General features: G+C 41.6%; 1 protein-coding gene across 1 annotated transcript in view; it reads left to right on the top strand.

The window, feature by feature from the left end:
* Positions 1 to 16811, top strand: part of PLPPR5 (phospholipid phosphatase related 5) — a 266631-nt gene that overhangs the window by 127403 nt on the left and 122417 nt on the right. The window contains exon 2 of the mRNA XM_069737680.1: positions 5168 to 5300. Coding sequence (XP_069593781.1) covers positions 5168 to 5300 — 133 coding nt within the window. The remainder of the gene's footprint in view (positions 1 to 5167; positions 5301 to 16811) is intronic.

Below are 16811 nucleotides of genomic sequence, written 5' to 3' on the forward strand. Positions count from 1 at the left end.
ATGTTTTTACATGGTAAGCTATAGGCAACATTTGCTACTATATCTATTGGCATTTGTCAGAGTTATACATCAAGCAATGCTCCTGAGTTATACATCTGTCTGATGGCTCAGGTAAGGTGCAAGTAGAGCTTAAGGTTGGCCAAGCACATTAGATGGCTGTTGACCGAACGGTACTTCGGTCGATTGTTTGTCCCACAGGCACCTCAGCCTGGTGCTCATATTTTGAGAAAGCTGCCAAATTACACATTGGCGTGTGGCTTGTCCCAGGGAGAACAATACAATCATCAATCCAGAATCTAACATACATGATCGACATCTCCCCCCGACCATCAGTTCCCGGTGCCCCCATACACATTAGACTGTCAGTCGAATCTGTAAACATTACTCCAAGGTGTATAGAGGCCATAAGAGCGTCCATTGTTGATTTATGACTATGTCTCTCTATTCTCTTCAAGGTATTGTTAGGGACTGTGATGAGGTTCGCATCACAGAAAGTGATGCCAATTGCTAGGAGATTGCTGTCCTCCTCACCTCTGGCTCATAGCTTTTCATTAAATAGCAGTATTTTGGGCCAACTAATTAGTAGAAAAAGGTATTACAAGTAAATTCAAGTGAACTAGTGTTGCCGCCCCTTCATTTTCAGGATTGACAATGGATGGCTCATCACTTTATTAGATGGCAAAATGCCATTAACTGTTCTCCACGTACATTCTTGGTCTTGCACTGAGTTTACGCATGACGATTCTGCAAGGTACTACATTTAAATCTCATTATTGTAATGATTGGTTTTAATAACATACTAAGTTATATTGAAATTATGAGAGTAAATAATTTTGAGAGGTCCTGTTAAAGAACTATGCAGAATCTGTGTTGTTGTCATGCAGAGGAAAAACTGGAATGAGCACAATATGGTCTTATCTGAGTAGAAACTATCAAGATAAAGCACAATTTATGCTCACCTGGGGGGTTGTGAGAGTCACAACCCTATGTAAGCTTACAAAAAGGCTAGTGCAGATCCACAATGTGGAGAAACTTAGCAGACTGGAAATAAGTGGGTAAAAATTTGGGCTGTCAGTGGTCCAAAGATGAGCAGGAGATGGAAATAGTTGAAATGCAGTTTAATAGTCAACACATTTCGAAGTAACACACTTCTTCATCAGGACAAGCCACAATGATTACAGCACGCAATAGGTTACCCTGAGATGCTATAATTAAAACTCTAATTATTAATAAATCAATGACATAAGCAAATGAGGGATCTTAATCCTGAATTTGGCAGAATATTAAAAAATAAGATTTAAGTCATGTTATCCATTTGTAGTAGAAATAAGAGGCTGTGTCTGGACACTTAGAAACATTTATATAAGGCAATTTTGTACTTATGTTTCCATATGCCTCAAGCCTTTTTTAATCTATTCAATGTCAAGAACAATTTACGCATTTACCGAGAAGTCACACAGAAGTCCTTGTAAGACACAAAAGTAAGACACGAAACTTGTCACGGTGAAAAGAACAGCACAAAACCAATGATCGTCCCAATTAAAGTGACTCATTCCTTAAATACAAGATCTACTTTGATATGATTCTTAGGAAGGAAGGCTGCGGGTTAGAACCAGGGCGCGTCTGAGGGTAAGTATATACCTATTAGAAATATACTCACCCTCGGACGCGCCCTCGGACGCTTCCTTCCTAAGAATTAGCGCCTGAAGGACCTTAGATGACGTCGCGGCTTGTGATTGGTCGCGTGACCGCCCATGTGACCGCTCACGCGACCAATCACAAGCCGTGACGTCATCGAAGGCCCTTCAGGCGCTTATTCTTAGCAAGGAAGGCTGCCGGTGAGAACCAGGGCGCGTCCGAGGGTGAGTATATCAATATTTTTTTTATTATTCTTTATTTTACACTTAAATATGAATTCCGATACCGATTCCCGATATCTTAAACATATGGGAACTCAGTATCGGAATTCCTATTCCAGATCAGAAGATCGCCGACCTCATGGCCGACCCCACACAGGGGTCGGGTCGGGTTTCATGAAACCCGACTTTGCCAAAAGTCGGCGACTTCGGAATCTGGCCGACCCGTTTCGCTCAACCCTATAAATTCCCATGCCCTTTATGACAATAGAAATGTTGACAAGGAGAGAAAGAATCATTGAATGTGTCAAGAAGACTGTAACTTAAATTTGAATTAACCCCTTAACCCCCGGAGCTTTTTTCGATTTTGCGTTTTCGTTTTTCGCTCCCCTTCTTCCCAGAGCCATAACTTTTATTTTTCCATCAACATGGCCATGTAAAAGCTTATTTTTGCGGGATAAGTTGTACTTTTGCATGACAAGATTGGTTTTAGCATGTTGTGTACTCAAAAACAGGAAAAAAATTCCAAGTGCAGCGAAATTGCAAAAAAAGTGCAATCCCACACTGTTTTTTTGTTTGTTTTTTTTGCTAAGTTCACTAAATGCTAAAACTGACCAGCCATTAGAATTCTCCAGGTCATTGCAAGTTCATAGACATCAAACATGTCTAGGTTCTTTTTTATCTAAGCGGTGAAAAAAAATTCTAAAGTTTGCTTAAAAAAGTGCCATATTCCGAGACCCGTAGCGTCTCCATTTTTTGTGATCTCGGGTTGATTGAGGGATTATTTTTTGCGTGCCAAGCTGATGTTTTTAATGATACCTTTTTTATGCAGATACTTTCTTTTGATCGCCCGTTATTGCATTTTAATGCAATGTCCTGACGACCAAAAAAACCTAATTCTGGCGTTTCAATTTTTTTCTCGCTATGCCATTTAGCGATAAGGTTAAACCTTTTTTATTGATAGATTGGGCGATTCTGAACACAGCGATACCAAATATGTGTAGGTTTGATTTTTTTTATTGTTTTAATTTGAATGGGGTGAAAGGGGGGTGATTTAAACTTTTATATATTTTTTATATTTTTAAAACTATTTTTCTTTAACTTTTGGCATGCTTCAATAGCCTTCATAGGAGGCTAGAAGCTGACACAACTTGATCGGCTCTGCTGCATAGAGGGGATGCTCAGATCACCTGTATGTAGCAGAATTACTGCATTGCTAAGAGTGCTGACCACAGGGTGGCGCTCATAGCAATCCAGAATCAACAACCATAGAGGTCTCAAGGAGACAGGGGTCAGCGGTGCGTGTATTTCTGGCCCGATGGCCAGAAGCACACGTTAAATGCCACTGTCAGAGTTTGACAGTGGCATTTAACTAGTTAATAGGCACAGGTGGATCGCTGTTCCACTTGCACCTATTGCGGGCACATGTCAGCTGTTCAAAACAGCTGACATTTCCTAGCTTTGATGCGGGCTCACCATCGTACTGCCATTGGACAAACAATTCCGTCCAATGGCAGTAAGAGTTTCACCTAGACTAAAACACTGAAGTCCAATCTTTAGGGAAAGGACATCAACATTTGAGCCTTGGAAGTTAAATCCTTGGAACTTCTGACAATAATTGGAACAAAGGAGAAAGTAACAGGAAAAAATGTAAAAAAAATAAAGAGGAAAATTAAACATCTTTGCTGATCTTAAAGGGAACCTGACAGGCTGGAAGTGAATTGACTGTGTGTCAATTCACTTGAACTACTTCTTCCAAGAACACTGACTATTCCCTAATGCACTTCCAGCTTGATTTGCTTATGGCTATTATGTTAGATTTGTCGTGATGACCACATCGGATCTTTAATAAAATGTATAATTTTCATTGAAGTATAAGCACCCATACAGCCTCATCACTAATTCCTTTTTTAAAAGCGTGCTCACGTGTTCCTTTAAAGGAGTTGTCTAGCCATGCAAAAACTGTGTAGGTACCATGCATAGGATAATAATAACAATCTGTTGTATATCGACCTGCTGTCACCACTGTGGGTCCAGCCAAGGCCTTACTGGTGGTCTGTGTCAGCCTGGAAGCCATGTTATCACTCTTCTACTGTCACAGAGACCCTCAGCCCTTTGATTGGCCTTAGCAGTTGGATGACTTGAACAGCACGTCACCAGAGAATCATCCTATGATGACCTGTTCCAGTCACCTAACCACTACAGCTTATCACAAGGTTTGGCGGATTTATGACAGGTGAATAGGAATATCATGGCTTCTGATCCATCTTGCCCTTTAGCCACAAAAATGACAGCATATCCACTTCAGTTTGATATTTTTACCCTATGGTGACTGTAGTTTTTAGCCTTGCCGAAAAACCTCTTTAATTTGCAGATATAAATGACTATTTAGCGGGAGTGCCTAGTAAGTTTTAGATGTTTGTTGTTCACAATATTTTCTTTTTGGAGGATGCGGTTGATATCGGACACTGACACTAACTAATATCATTCCAGGTGGTGAGTATATTGAACTAGCAATTTAATGATGTAGTATGTTTCAGAGTATGTATGCATGCCAGAGAAAAGAGTAGTATCTACTCCGAAATGCATTGCATCAATAAATTGTTAGTTCAATTTACTTACCATTTGGAATCATCTTTATCAGTGACATCATCCAATATCTTCCATTCCTATATCCATTATGTCCTCCTTCAGTTTGGTGTGAGTACAGTGGTTGGAGCAGCAGCCATACTCATATCACATCACTCGCTTTCAGAGTTATACCGTGCACAATCCGACCAGCTGAGCGTTCCACCCTCAGATTCATCCTCCCCTACAGCCACCGGTATTATACAAGGAGCGCCTCTTTCTTTTCCTCTTCTCAAATATTTTCTTTCTATCTCCTTAGAAGTAGAAATGTTTTGATACTGTGATATGGCAGAGAATTTTCTCAACTCGTTCATGAGATGAGCGATCTCAGATAGTTTCCTTACTCGCGAGTTGAGCCTAGAACCCCAGCACTGGAAGCATTGTGCCACTGTTTCCAGCAAATCTATGATTTCAGGTATAACGTCTTGGAAGTTTTCAATAGATGAAAGTCATGTAATCTGTAGAAAATGCAATTGTATTTTGTAATCATGTGAAAAACATAAAAAAATTCCAAATATTCAATTTGGGATACGGTATTTGATTTCATTTCCATGAAAATAATTGAACAAGTAAATGTGTGACACATGACATATCTTATATCTTATATCCTATGCAGATCACCAATTAAATGTTGTTTATGTGACTACTAAATAGCCATGTTTATTTTTGTGTTTTCCATTTAGATAATCGTTGGAGAAACTGTAGTCTTTTGCCTACAAGTAGCGACGAGAGACTTTGAGAACCAGGAAAAAACTCTTTTAACTGGAGACTGTTGCTATATTAATCCACTCGTGCGGAGAACCGTCAGATTCCTTGGTAAGCTTTTATTTTGATGTTTTCCATGTAATGGTGAATTTTAGAGAAACATACTGCTGTGAAGCGTTACCCTTGAACATTTGTCTATACTTAGATCATTCAAACTTGTATAATCTGACATCAGTATCATATTTTACAAGCAAATAATGTGTTCTGTCTCTACTGTAGGCAAGATAATATAGATAGACTTGTTCTACCGGACATTAGTTATCATCAATCTTACAAAGGTCATTTATGAATTGGCAGTAAGAATCAACAAGACCTTATATAGACAGTCATAACTCCTTAAATAAAATGCCACCCTGAACTATTCTACTTTTCTATCAGCTTACTTTTAACCAACTACCTTTTGACTTTGACACCCACCACATTACTGAAACCACATAATCCAAGATCACTAATGATCTGTTAACTTTTAAAGGGAACCTGTCCCCCCCCCCCCCAGGCGTTTGAAACTAAAAGAGCCACCTTGTGCAGCAGTAATGCTGCATTCTGACAAGGTGGCTCTTTTAGTTATTGGTGCTGTAAATGCAGAAATAATTTTTCAGTCCTGGAGGCAGGTCTTTTCCCCCTGCTGCAGACGCCTCACAGCCATCACTCAAGTCTTCTTGGTGCTGGGCGCCGCCTCCTCAGCTCTGTTTGTTTTGAAATCTGCCGGCGCCTGCGCTCTTTTGTCTTTCCTGGGGCAGGCACAGTGAGCGCTGCCTGTCTGTCCTCATATGCAGTCTCGCTGACTGCACCTGTGCGGCCGCCGTGTTTGTGAATCCCAGTCCCTCAATGTCCTATGATTCCTAGGCATGCGCACTGCGTGTCTAAGCCACTCACCCAGGTCGCAGTGCGCATGCCCAGGAATCCCAACCCCCGCAGTGTGAATAAATCATAAGACATTGAGGGGCTGGGATTCACAAGCAGGGCGGCCGCACAGGTGCAGTCAGCGAGACTGCATATGAGGACAGATGGGCAGCGCTCACTGCACCTGCCCCAGGCAAGACAAAAGAGCGCAGACGCCGGCAGATTTCAAAACAGCGCTGAGGAGGCAGCGCATGGCGCCAAGAAGACTTGAGTGATGGCTGAGAGGCGTCTGCAGCAGGGGGGGAAAGACCTGCCTCCAGGACTGAAGACAGGTATTTCGGAAAAATTAAAAAACGGATTATTTCTGCATTTACAGCACCAATAACTAAAAGAGCCACCTTGCCAGAATGCAGCATTAGTGCTGCACAATATGGCTCTTTTAGTTTCAAATGCCTGGGGGGGTTACAGGTTCCCTTAAAAGCCTCATGATATTACTTCATGTTTCTCGTTCAAGACTTGTCCTTGCCCTTCAGCACATGTGTTTCAAAACCTCTTAGCATCCCAAGTGTACAAGTAAACTCAAATTGGTGGTAAAATATTTAACTTGATAAAATGACTTGCCAAGATGTATAACTTTTTGACAACAGAAAAATGGTGCGTAAGACTTAATCCATGTGTAAAATACATTTTGTTCATAGTCACAGAAATAAAAAGAAGTTAGGACTTCGAAACCACTAGATAGTCAATATTGTCAGGGTATTTAGGACCAAAAGACTCAGATACTGAGATTCTCTTCATGCGATAGGCAAGCTATATATTCATAGAGTGCAACCTTCTCTCAGCCTCCTTTCTTTGGAGTGATGACAAATGATTTATGCATTTGTATCCAGCGGCAGGCATTAGTCATTGGTGAGTGGGGATGTAGAAGACACGTGGGGGAACTGTTCTCGTAAATACAGGGAACTCATAACCGTGAGTCAGCTGTATTGTTTCTAGTTAGATTACACAAATAACGGGAGATTTGACCTAATAACACAGGAAATCTTTATGATATGTTGCCCTGGTCTTGGCACAAATGTAAGTAAAATTCATCACTGAAAAAGGATACGTGAAAACGTGATGGTTTAATTATTATCCAAAACGGTCCATAAATTATGACGTTTTGGTTCACACAAGGCCTTCATCAGATAAATGCTGTATGAACAAAGGGATAATAATATGAGTGACAATTATAACACATGATGTAGATAGGTGCAGAACAAAACAAAACTTTGAGTTCATCCATATGCAGAAATTACAAATATCTATTGGACATAGTGAAAAGGTGATCTGGTGAATTGAAATTGGAAGGATTCGGGTGCGGCCCGGGACTGAAACGTCAGTGTGAAGGCAGGGTATCAGCATGTATCAGCATCACTATGGGGCGGGGACATGTGGATGATGTAATTTGGAGAGGTGTAATTTGTAAGCCGGGATGGAGGGAGGGATTCTGGACAAACTAGAGAGTTTTGCTAATATCATGTTAGCATGGGGAAAGTGTGTACTAGCGGTCTGATAAATGAGCAATGAGTTTATGGATCCATATAAGGATGTGTAGGCTGGAAAAAAAACTACAATTAAGGCATGTGTATGGCAGTCATATGAGGATGAGGTATAGAGATGAATGGAAAAGGGAAGTAGAGGTCAATAAGAAAATGGAAAAAAGAATGAGAAAACAAGAGAGTGATCAGTAAAAAGAAGAAAAAGGAAACAAAGGGGGGGGGCAAGAAGGAAAAATGGAATAAAAAGAAAAAAAAGGCATCAGGGGTAGTGACTAGTATAATACCAGTGGGAACATTGTGCTCCAGTGTGACAATATTCTCTAACAATTCTGTTGAGAAACAAAATACAGCATCAATGATGGTAGAAGAGAAACAATAAAGTCTTCTGTCACTTCAGAAATGCATAGAATGTATACAATGTGTAATGAAGTAGCTAAAAAAAGGTTTATGCATCATAAGGTGCAATCAGAATAAATAACATCATGTTTGTTGTAATATGACATACAATCATCGTAAGTTTATAGACTAATAAATTGAAAAGTGGTACCCAATTACGCTAATAAGGATTGGATATCCTATGGGTTCTGTCATGGATCATGGGGAGGATACTGTTATCATCCCTCACCACTCACACCAATTTGTCATGAACCGGGGTTGTTTTGTTGCCCCTGGTTCTTTCTGAAGGAGATTTATCTATACCCCACTTCCCAGTTCTGTTTTGGAACTTGCAGCTCTCTGGTGCCCCCCTTACCCTCAGGTCAGTCTCGGTACTGCCCCTAGGATAATTAGTCACCAGAAAGGCTGCCTTACTTTGCACTGGCTAATGGGCACACTGCAGCGAGGGTGATATAACTACTCCCACTCAGGAGGGAACAATAATTATCAATGCCGCCATCGCTACAAAGCCTCCCAAATGCACAGGACAACTCCGCTGCCACCAGCTCCAATTTCCTGCATAGTAACGGGTCCGGAGCCAACCCAAATTAGTAGCATAATTCACTTCAGAGGACATGACTGTATTTTATAGAGCAAGTAGTGACAAGCTAGTAATTTTTATATTTTACTCCAAAAAAGGTAGGCAGTGTTTACAGAGGTATAAAAAAATATTACAAAGAAGACAATCATCGTATGTACAATACAATTCAAATAAAATGGGATTAAAGTTAAAAAACTCTTACAATTCGTTATGTCATATCATTTAATGGTTGACCGTGTGCTGTGAGGGATGAGCGAGCATATATCCAGATGCATCACACCCCTGTCTGTCTGCTAGACCCCAGACAAAGACACATGAAGACTGCTGCTTCACTCACTTATTTTCTGGCCTAAAACCAAGCCACTCCCCCTGTGGTGACCTCACTTAGCTGCTGAATCCTCCCCTTTTCTTAGGAGTTATGGCACCCATTTTTATGCCTAGCTCGCTGTACGAACCTCGTATATGAAAGATACAATGATCAGGAGATGCACCACGTTGGGGAGATTCTTTTAAGTGTAAATGTGGTATAGTTACATGACCTGCTTATAGAGAAATCCACTCTTTGCACTCGTTGGGTTTAGCTTCTAGCGGTTTCAGTGAGTTATAGATCCCTTGATGGACATCCAGAATATATAATACTTATATCTCTAGCCTTTATTGGTGCCACTATATATAACCTTAAAAGAACAATAGAAGCTCATAGTTTCTATACCAGTTTTAACCAGTACCAGGTGGAAGGGGGAATGAGTAGGGTAGGGAGACTTGTCTGCCCGCAGCACAGAGCCATATAATTTCTTGAGGGAGGGGGAAAAGAGGAGTTTAGAATTACACACAAGCAGAGGGAGAAAGAGTGGCTCAGAATTCCAGCCTTGGGTTGGCAGGTAGAGGAAACTGCAGCTGAGAGCCCTGTATGTGTAACTGAAGTAGTCAGAACTTCTTCCTATTTCCTGACAGGTTCCTAAGTGATTTCTGTGATTCAGTGCGCAGTATCAATGCTAATTTGTTTGTCTTTGCACATGCACCTGTATTTATTTTTGTATTTTGAATTTTAATGGATCCTAATAAAGCATATTATTTTTAATCTTATACACCTATTTCAATATGCTAATCCCTACCTTTTTAGATTGGAATACTATCTGCTATATACTACTGTAAAAGGAACTGCCAGCAGTGGATCTTGATGATTTGTGCACCCAAATGCATCCAGCATGTCAGAACAATCCTCAGACAACCATTAATAACCTCAGTAAAGCAACCAAAACATGTACAGGCAAGGATGTCTGCACTTGGCCCTTATAGTCAATACTGAATAAATAATAAATCAAGATTTTTTAAAAACATTTGCCTAATTTTTTCATAATGGGCACATCATTAAATTGTCTATCAACCCTGTGATTTTCATAGTTACACAACTTTTTCATCTTGCTGTTGCAATTTCAATGTTGAGGAGTTTATTATGCATAGCATTCAATATTGTTGCTTTTTAAACTAAGGAAGAAAATGTTAATGCCAGATCCAAATTAAAGTAATTAAGTAAAAAGCTCAGTATAAATAAATTTAACCAACTTCAGAGAAACATAAAATTTTACAAAGCAAATAAATAAAACATGTTTGCTTGGTATTTGTTTTCTGTCATCCATGTTTTTCCTTAGAGTGCTCATGTAGTCATGTACCCTAGAAGAAGGTACACTTTCTGTATTTTCTGGTTTAATAATCATTAACTTGCAGAAATAATTAGCAGACTTTAATTACCTCTAAATCTCTGTGTTCAGGATATGCTTATTTACCAGATTCAAAGTGAATTTTGTAACCTTATTTCTCAAGCAATTAATAGCATACCTAATTAGTTTGCGTAATAATGTGATAATAGTGCAAACAGCCTACTTACAATTTAACAACCCCATCTATTTTAGTGTCTCGAGGGACAGGTCTCTTTGGCATAGTTCTTAGTATTTTGGAGGAAAAGCCTATGTGAATATTTGATTTTCCAATTAATTTGTCAAACCAAATTACTGTCCATTCTTTCCCAAAAGATACCAAACATGGATTTAAAATCCATTAACATAAGTAGCATTGTATGTTATATACCCGTTGTTCAAAAATTAAATAAAAAAAAAAGCACTTTGCGCAAAAAATTACAGGGTTCAGTGGCAGAAAATGATGGCTTTCTTTCAAACAGATAGTCAGAAATTGTAGTTTAAACTATGAGGACCTGATGCTTCAAAGCTTTCACTCAGAAGTTTGGCATGAAAGCTTTGAAAAGTCACAAAATGTAGGTGCAACCTGGAGTTACACCAAAATTTAGCCACTCTTGGAGTTCTTATGACTGTTTCTCCAAGCTCTATCAGAATGGGCGTAGATGAGTTAGGACTGTGGAGTGTCAACTTCTGCTGGTCAAGTTCATGGTGAGCAGAGGCATTTGCTACACCCCAAATTGTACTCCATCGGGGTCAGGAATAGGATTTGTGGTGAGGCGCCCGCAGAGGTGTACACCAATCGTCTGACGCTCTTGATTCATGCAGATCCTCTGCCATAGCGCTGGTAGCGCTTGTGATACCCCACCAATATACTTACCTTTTCGGACTCAGCGATTCTAGGTCGAAGACTCAGGACAGGTCGAAGCGTGCTTTCTATATGTTGTTTTCTTGTCATGACCCTCCATCTTATGCTCCACTCCATGTGTGTTCTTGCTCAATGAATACAAATTTCACCACTGAGTGCGAATATTTGACTATTGCATGCCCCCTCATCAACACCTGTGTGAACAATACCTGTCTTGACGAATTGTGTCCTCAGTATTTAGTGGTGTGGGTAGACGTTGGTAACATTTTCTTCGAAAAAAAAACAACTTTTTTTCATATTTCCTGTTAGGGCATAAGGGTTAAACTCCCTTCCCCATCTTTCGGATTTCCCTCTCCATTTTTCAGTCTCCCCTCAATTATGTACTGAATGAGTAGCCACAACTTCCTCTTACAAGTAACAGCTAATTACAAGAGGTTTCAGGAACTCAGCTGATTGCTTGGCCAGTTTTTTTCTAGAGTTTGTTATGGCAAATCAACTAATCTAACTGCTTTTGGCGCCATATTGTAATATACTCATTATCATTAATTACAATTATTTTACAATTAAAATTAATGAGAGGGTTTGACTAATGAAAAGAATCATTTTCTTCCAGGATTTCTAAACTTTTTCCCACTTCTGTTATTATCCTCCCCTTCTCCAAAGAACCCCAAACCACTTGAGGGCTTGTTTTGAACTGATAGTTTTGAACGCAACTTTAATTTTTGCAATGAATTTACTGAAAAAAAAATCTGAGTGGTTTGTAGTTGTAAAAAAAGCAACAAAACACAATTCCAACATCGATTTTATTTAGGATTCCTTTTTAATTAGGATTACTTTTCAGGCCATTATGATTATGGTGATACCAGATACCAAATTCTCAAATGATTTTGCAGATACCCATCTTATGTAGCACATTATGTCTATGTTTGTGGCTGAAAAAAATCTGAATTTTTTTTTTTAAATGTTTTGTGTTGACATTTTCTGAGATCCATAACTTTTTATTTTTCCATAAATGAAGCTGAACAAAAAATTGTTTTTTTGTGTGGTCAGTAGCAGTTCTCAGTGATACCATTCTGGGGGACATAGAATGTTTGTTTCCTTTTTATTGTATTTTTGCGGTCAAGCAGTGACCAAAAATTGTAGGTGTTTTTTTTTTTCTTTAAATGAAATTGACTGAATGGTTGATTAATTTTATATTTTCATACATTGCACTTACAAACATGTGTGATACCAAATATGTTTATTTTTGTATTTCTTTATTTTCAGATTTACAACAAGCAAAATATTTAATTGCATTTATTTATTTTTTAATTGACTTGCAATCTATTGATCTCTTATACCATATACTGCAATACCTTAATATTGTAAAAAGGATAATATTACATCATGGGGAGGATAGCAATGAGCATCAGAATGGCATATAAGTGGTTAAACAATAGCATTTAGAGCTAAACTTAGACCTAGGTTAGTCTTAGGGGCAGGCACTGATTGTACCTACCTGTTAACAGAGAGGGCTCAGCTCCTGAGCCTGCTCCATATACCCACACCTAAGGTGTGACTTTTATGTACATTACATATCAGTAAGGATTTAAAATAAAAGGTTGCACTTAGTTTCAGTGAAACTTGACTGGTGTCCACCACATCACCTATATGGTTTGCTATATACAAGCTATTCCCCACAGCAGTATCACTAACCAGACAGACAGATGCCCGTATTTCTTGTGTGAGGATCGCATTGCAGTCCTTGGACTGACCGTTTGCTCTCCTGACCTGAGTGTGACAGCTGCCTAGAAATACATCACGCTGTCATGCTCAGGTCAGTAGAGGTGCCAGGACAGTCTCACAGTCTGTGCCCTTAACCCCTTCCCGACCTGTGACACAGCGTATGCGTCATGAAAGTCGGTGCCAATCCGACCTGTGACGCATATGCTGTGTCACAGAAAGATCGCGTCCCTGCAGATTGGGTGAAAGGGTTAACTCCCATTTCACCCGATCTGCAGGGACAGGGGGAGTGGTAGTTTAGCCCAGGGGGGGTGGCTTCACCCCCTCGTGGCTACGATCGCTCTGATTGGCTGTTGAAAGTGAAACTGCCAATCAGAGCGATTTGTAATATTTCACCTAAAAAAATGGTGAAATATTACAATCCAGCCATGGCCGATGCTGCAATATCATCGGCCATGGCTGGAAATACTAATGTGCCCCCACCCCACCCCTCCGATCGCCCCCCCAGCCCCCCGATCTGTGGCCCGCTCCCCTCCGTCCTGTGCTCCGCTCCCCCGTCCTCCTGTCCGCTCCCCCGTGCTCCAATCACACCCCCCCGTGCTCCAATCAAACCCCCCCGCACTCCGATCCCCCCCCGTGCTCCGAACCACCCCCCCTGCACACCGATCCCCCCCCCTGCACACCGATCCACCCGCCCGCACACCGATCACTCTCCCCCATGCTCCGATCCCTCCCCCCCCGTGCTCCGACGCCCCCCCGTGCCCTGATCTCCCCCCCCTGTGCCCTGATCTCCCCCCCTTATACTTACCGATCCTGGCGGGGTCCGTCAGTCTTCTTCCCCGAGCGCCGCCATGTTCCAAAATGGCGGGCGCATGCGCAGTGCGCCCGCCGAATCTGCCGGCCGGCAGATTCGTTCCAATGTGAATTTTGATCACTGTGATATAATCTATCACAGTGGTCAAAATAAAAAAACAGTAAATGACCCCCCCCATTTGTCCCCCATAGATAGGGACAATAATAAAATAAAGAATTTTTTTTTTTTTTCACTAAGGTTGGAGTTAGAACTAGGGTTTAGGTTAGGGTTAGGGGTAGGGTTAGGGGTAGGGGTAGGGGTAGGGTTAGGGTTAGGGGTAGGGTTAGGGTTAGGGTTAGGGTTAGGGGTAGGGTTAGGGTTAGGGGTAGGGGTAGGGTTAGGGGTAGGGTTAGGGTTAGGATTAGGGTTTCGGTATGTGCACACGTATTCTGGTCCTCTGCGGATTTTTCTGCAGCGGATTTGATAAATCCGCAGTGCTAAACCGCTGCGGATTTATGGCGGATTTACCGCGGTTTTTCTGCGCATTTCACTGCGGTTTTACAACTGCGATTTTCTATTGGAGCAGTTGTAAAACCGCTGTGGAATCCGCAGAAAGAAGTGACATGCTGCGGAATGTAAACCGCTGCGTTTCCGTGCAGTTTTTCCGCAGCATGTGTACAGCGATTTTTGTTTCCCATAGGTTTACATTGAAATGTAAACTCATGGGAAACTGCTGCGGATCCGCAGCGTTTTCCAAAGCGTGTGCACATACCTTTAGAATTAGGCTATGTGCACACGGTGCGGATTTGGCTGCGGATCCGCAGCGGATTGGCCGCTGCGGATCCGCAGCAGTGTTCCATCAGGTTTACAGTACCATGTAAACCTATGGAAAACCAAATCCGCTGTGCCCATGGTGCGGAAAATACCGCACGGAAACGCTGCGTTGTATTTTCCGCAGCATGTCAATTCTTTGTGCGGATTCCGCAGCGTTTTACACCTATTCCTCAATAGGAATCCGCAGGTGGAATCCGCAGGTGAAATCCGCAGGTAAAACGCAGTGCCTTTTACCCGCGGATTTTTCAAAAATGGTGCGGAAAAATCTCACACGAATCCGCAACGTGGGTACATAGCCTTAGGGTTAGGGTTGGGTTGGAATTAGGGTTGTGGTTAGGGTTAGGGGTGTGTTGGGGTTAGGGTTGTGGTTAGGGGTGTGTTGCGGTTAGGGTTGTGGTTAGGGTTACGGCTACAGTTGGGATAAGGGTTAGGGGTGTGTTGGCGTAAGAATTGAGGGGTTTCCACTGTTTAGGCACATCAGGGGGTCTCCAAACGCAACATGGCGCCACCATTGATTCCAGCCAATCTTTTATTCAAAAAGTCAAATGGTGCTCCTTCCCTTCTGAGCCCCGACGTGTGCCCAAACAGTGGTTTACCCCCACATATGGGGTATCAGTGTACTCAGGACAAACTGGGCAACAATTACTGGGGTCCAATTTCTCCTGTTACCCTTGAGAAAATAAAAAATTGCTTGCTAAAACATCATTTTTGAGGAAAGTAAAATGATTTTTTATTTTCACGGCTCTGCGTTGTAAACGTCTGTGAAGCACTTGGGGGTTCAAAGTGCTCACCACATATCTAGATAAGTTCCTTGGGGGGTCTAGTTTCCAAAATGGGGTCACTTGTGGGGGGTTTCTACTGTTTAGGCACACCAGGGGCTCTGCAAACGCAACGTGACGCCCGCAGACCATTCCATCAAAGTCTGCATTTCAAAACGTCACTACTTGACTTCCGAGCCCCGACATGTGCCCAAACAGTGGTTTACCCCCACATATGGGGTATCAGCGTACTCAGGACAAACTGGGCAACAATTACTGGGGTCCAATTTCTCCTGTTACCCTTGAGAAAATAAAAAATTGCTTGCTAAAACATCATTTTTGAGGAAAGAAAAATGATTTTTTATTTTCACGGCTCTGCGTTGTAAACGTCTGTGAAGCACTTGGGGGTTCAAAGTGCTCACCACATATCTAGATAAGTTCCTTGGGGGGTCTAGTTTCCAAAATGGGGTCACTTGTGGGGGGTTTCTACTGTTTAGGCACACCAGGGGCTCTGCAAACGCAACGTGACGCCCGCAGACCATTCCATCAAAGTCTGCATTTCAAAAGTCACTACTTCCCTTCTGAGCCCCGACGTGTGCCCAAACAGTGGTTTACCCCCACATATGGGGTATCAGCGTACTCAGGAGAAACTGGACAACAACTTTTGGGGTCCAATTTCTCCTGTAACCCTTGGGAAAATAAAAAATTCTGGGCTAAAAAATTATTTTTGAGGAAAGAAAACGTATTTATTATTTTCACTGCTCTGTGTTATAAACTTCTGTGAAGCACTTGGGGGTTCAAAGTGCTCACCTCACATCTAGATAAGTTCCTTTCGGGGTCTAGTTTCTAAAATGGGGTCACTTGTGGGGGGTTTCTACTGTTTAGCCACATCAGGGGCTCTGCAAACGCAATGTAACGCCCGCAGAGCATTCCATCAAAGTCTGCATTTCAAAATGTCACTACTTGACTTCCGAGCCCCGACATGTGCCCAAACTGTGGTTTACCCCCACATATGGGGTATCAGCGTACTCAGGAGAAACTGTACAACAACTTTTGGGGTCAAATTTCTCCTGTTACCCTTGGGAAAATAATAAATTGCAGGCTAAAAAATCATTTTAGAGAAAACAAAATTTTTATTTTATTTTCATGGCTCTGCGTTATAAACTTCTGTGAAGCACTTGGAAGTTCAAAGTCCTCACCACACATCTAGATTAGTTCCTTTGGGGGTCTAGTTTCCAAAATGGGGTCATATGTGGGGGATCTCCAATGTTTAGGCACACAGGGGCTCTCCAAACGTGACATGGTGTCCGCTAATGATTGGAGCTAATTTTCCATTTAAAAAGCCAATTGGCGTGCCTTCCCTTCCGAGCCCTGCCGTGCGCCCAAACAGTGGTTTACCCCCACATATGGGGTATCAGCGTACTCAGGACAAACTGGACAACAACATTTGCGGTCCAATTTCTCCTATTACCCTTGGCAAAATAGGAAATTCCAGGCTAAAAATCATTTTTGAGGAAAGAAAAATTATTTTTT

This window comes from Ranitomeya imitator, chromosome 8, assembly GCF_032444005.1.
Source record: "Ranitomeya imitator isolate aRanImi1 chromosome 8, aRanImi1.pri, whole genome shotgun sequence".
NCBI lineage: Eukaryota > Metazoa > Chordata > Amphibia > Anura > Dendrobatidae > Ranitomeya > Ranitomeya imitator.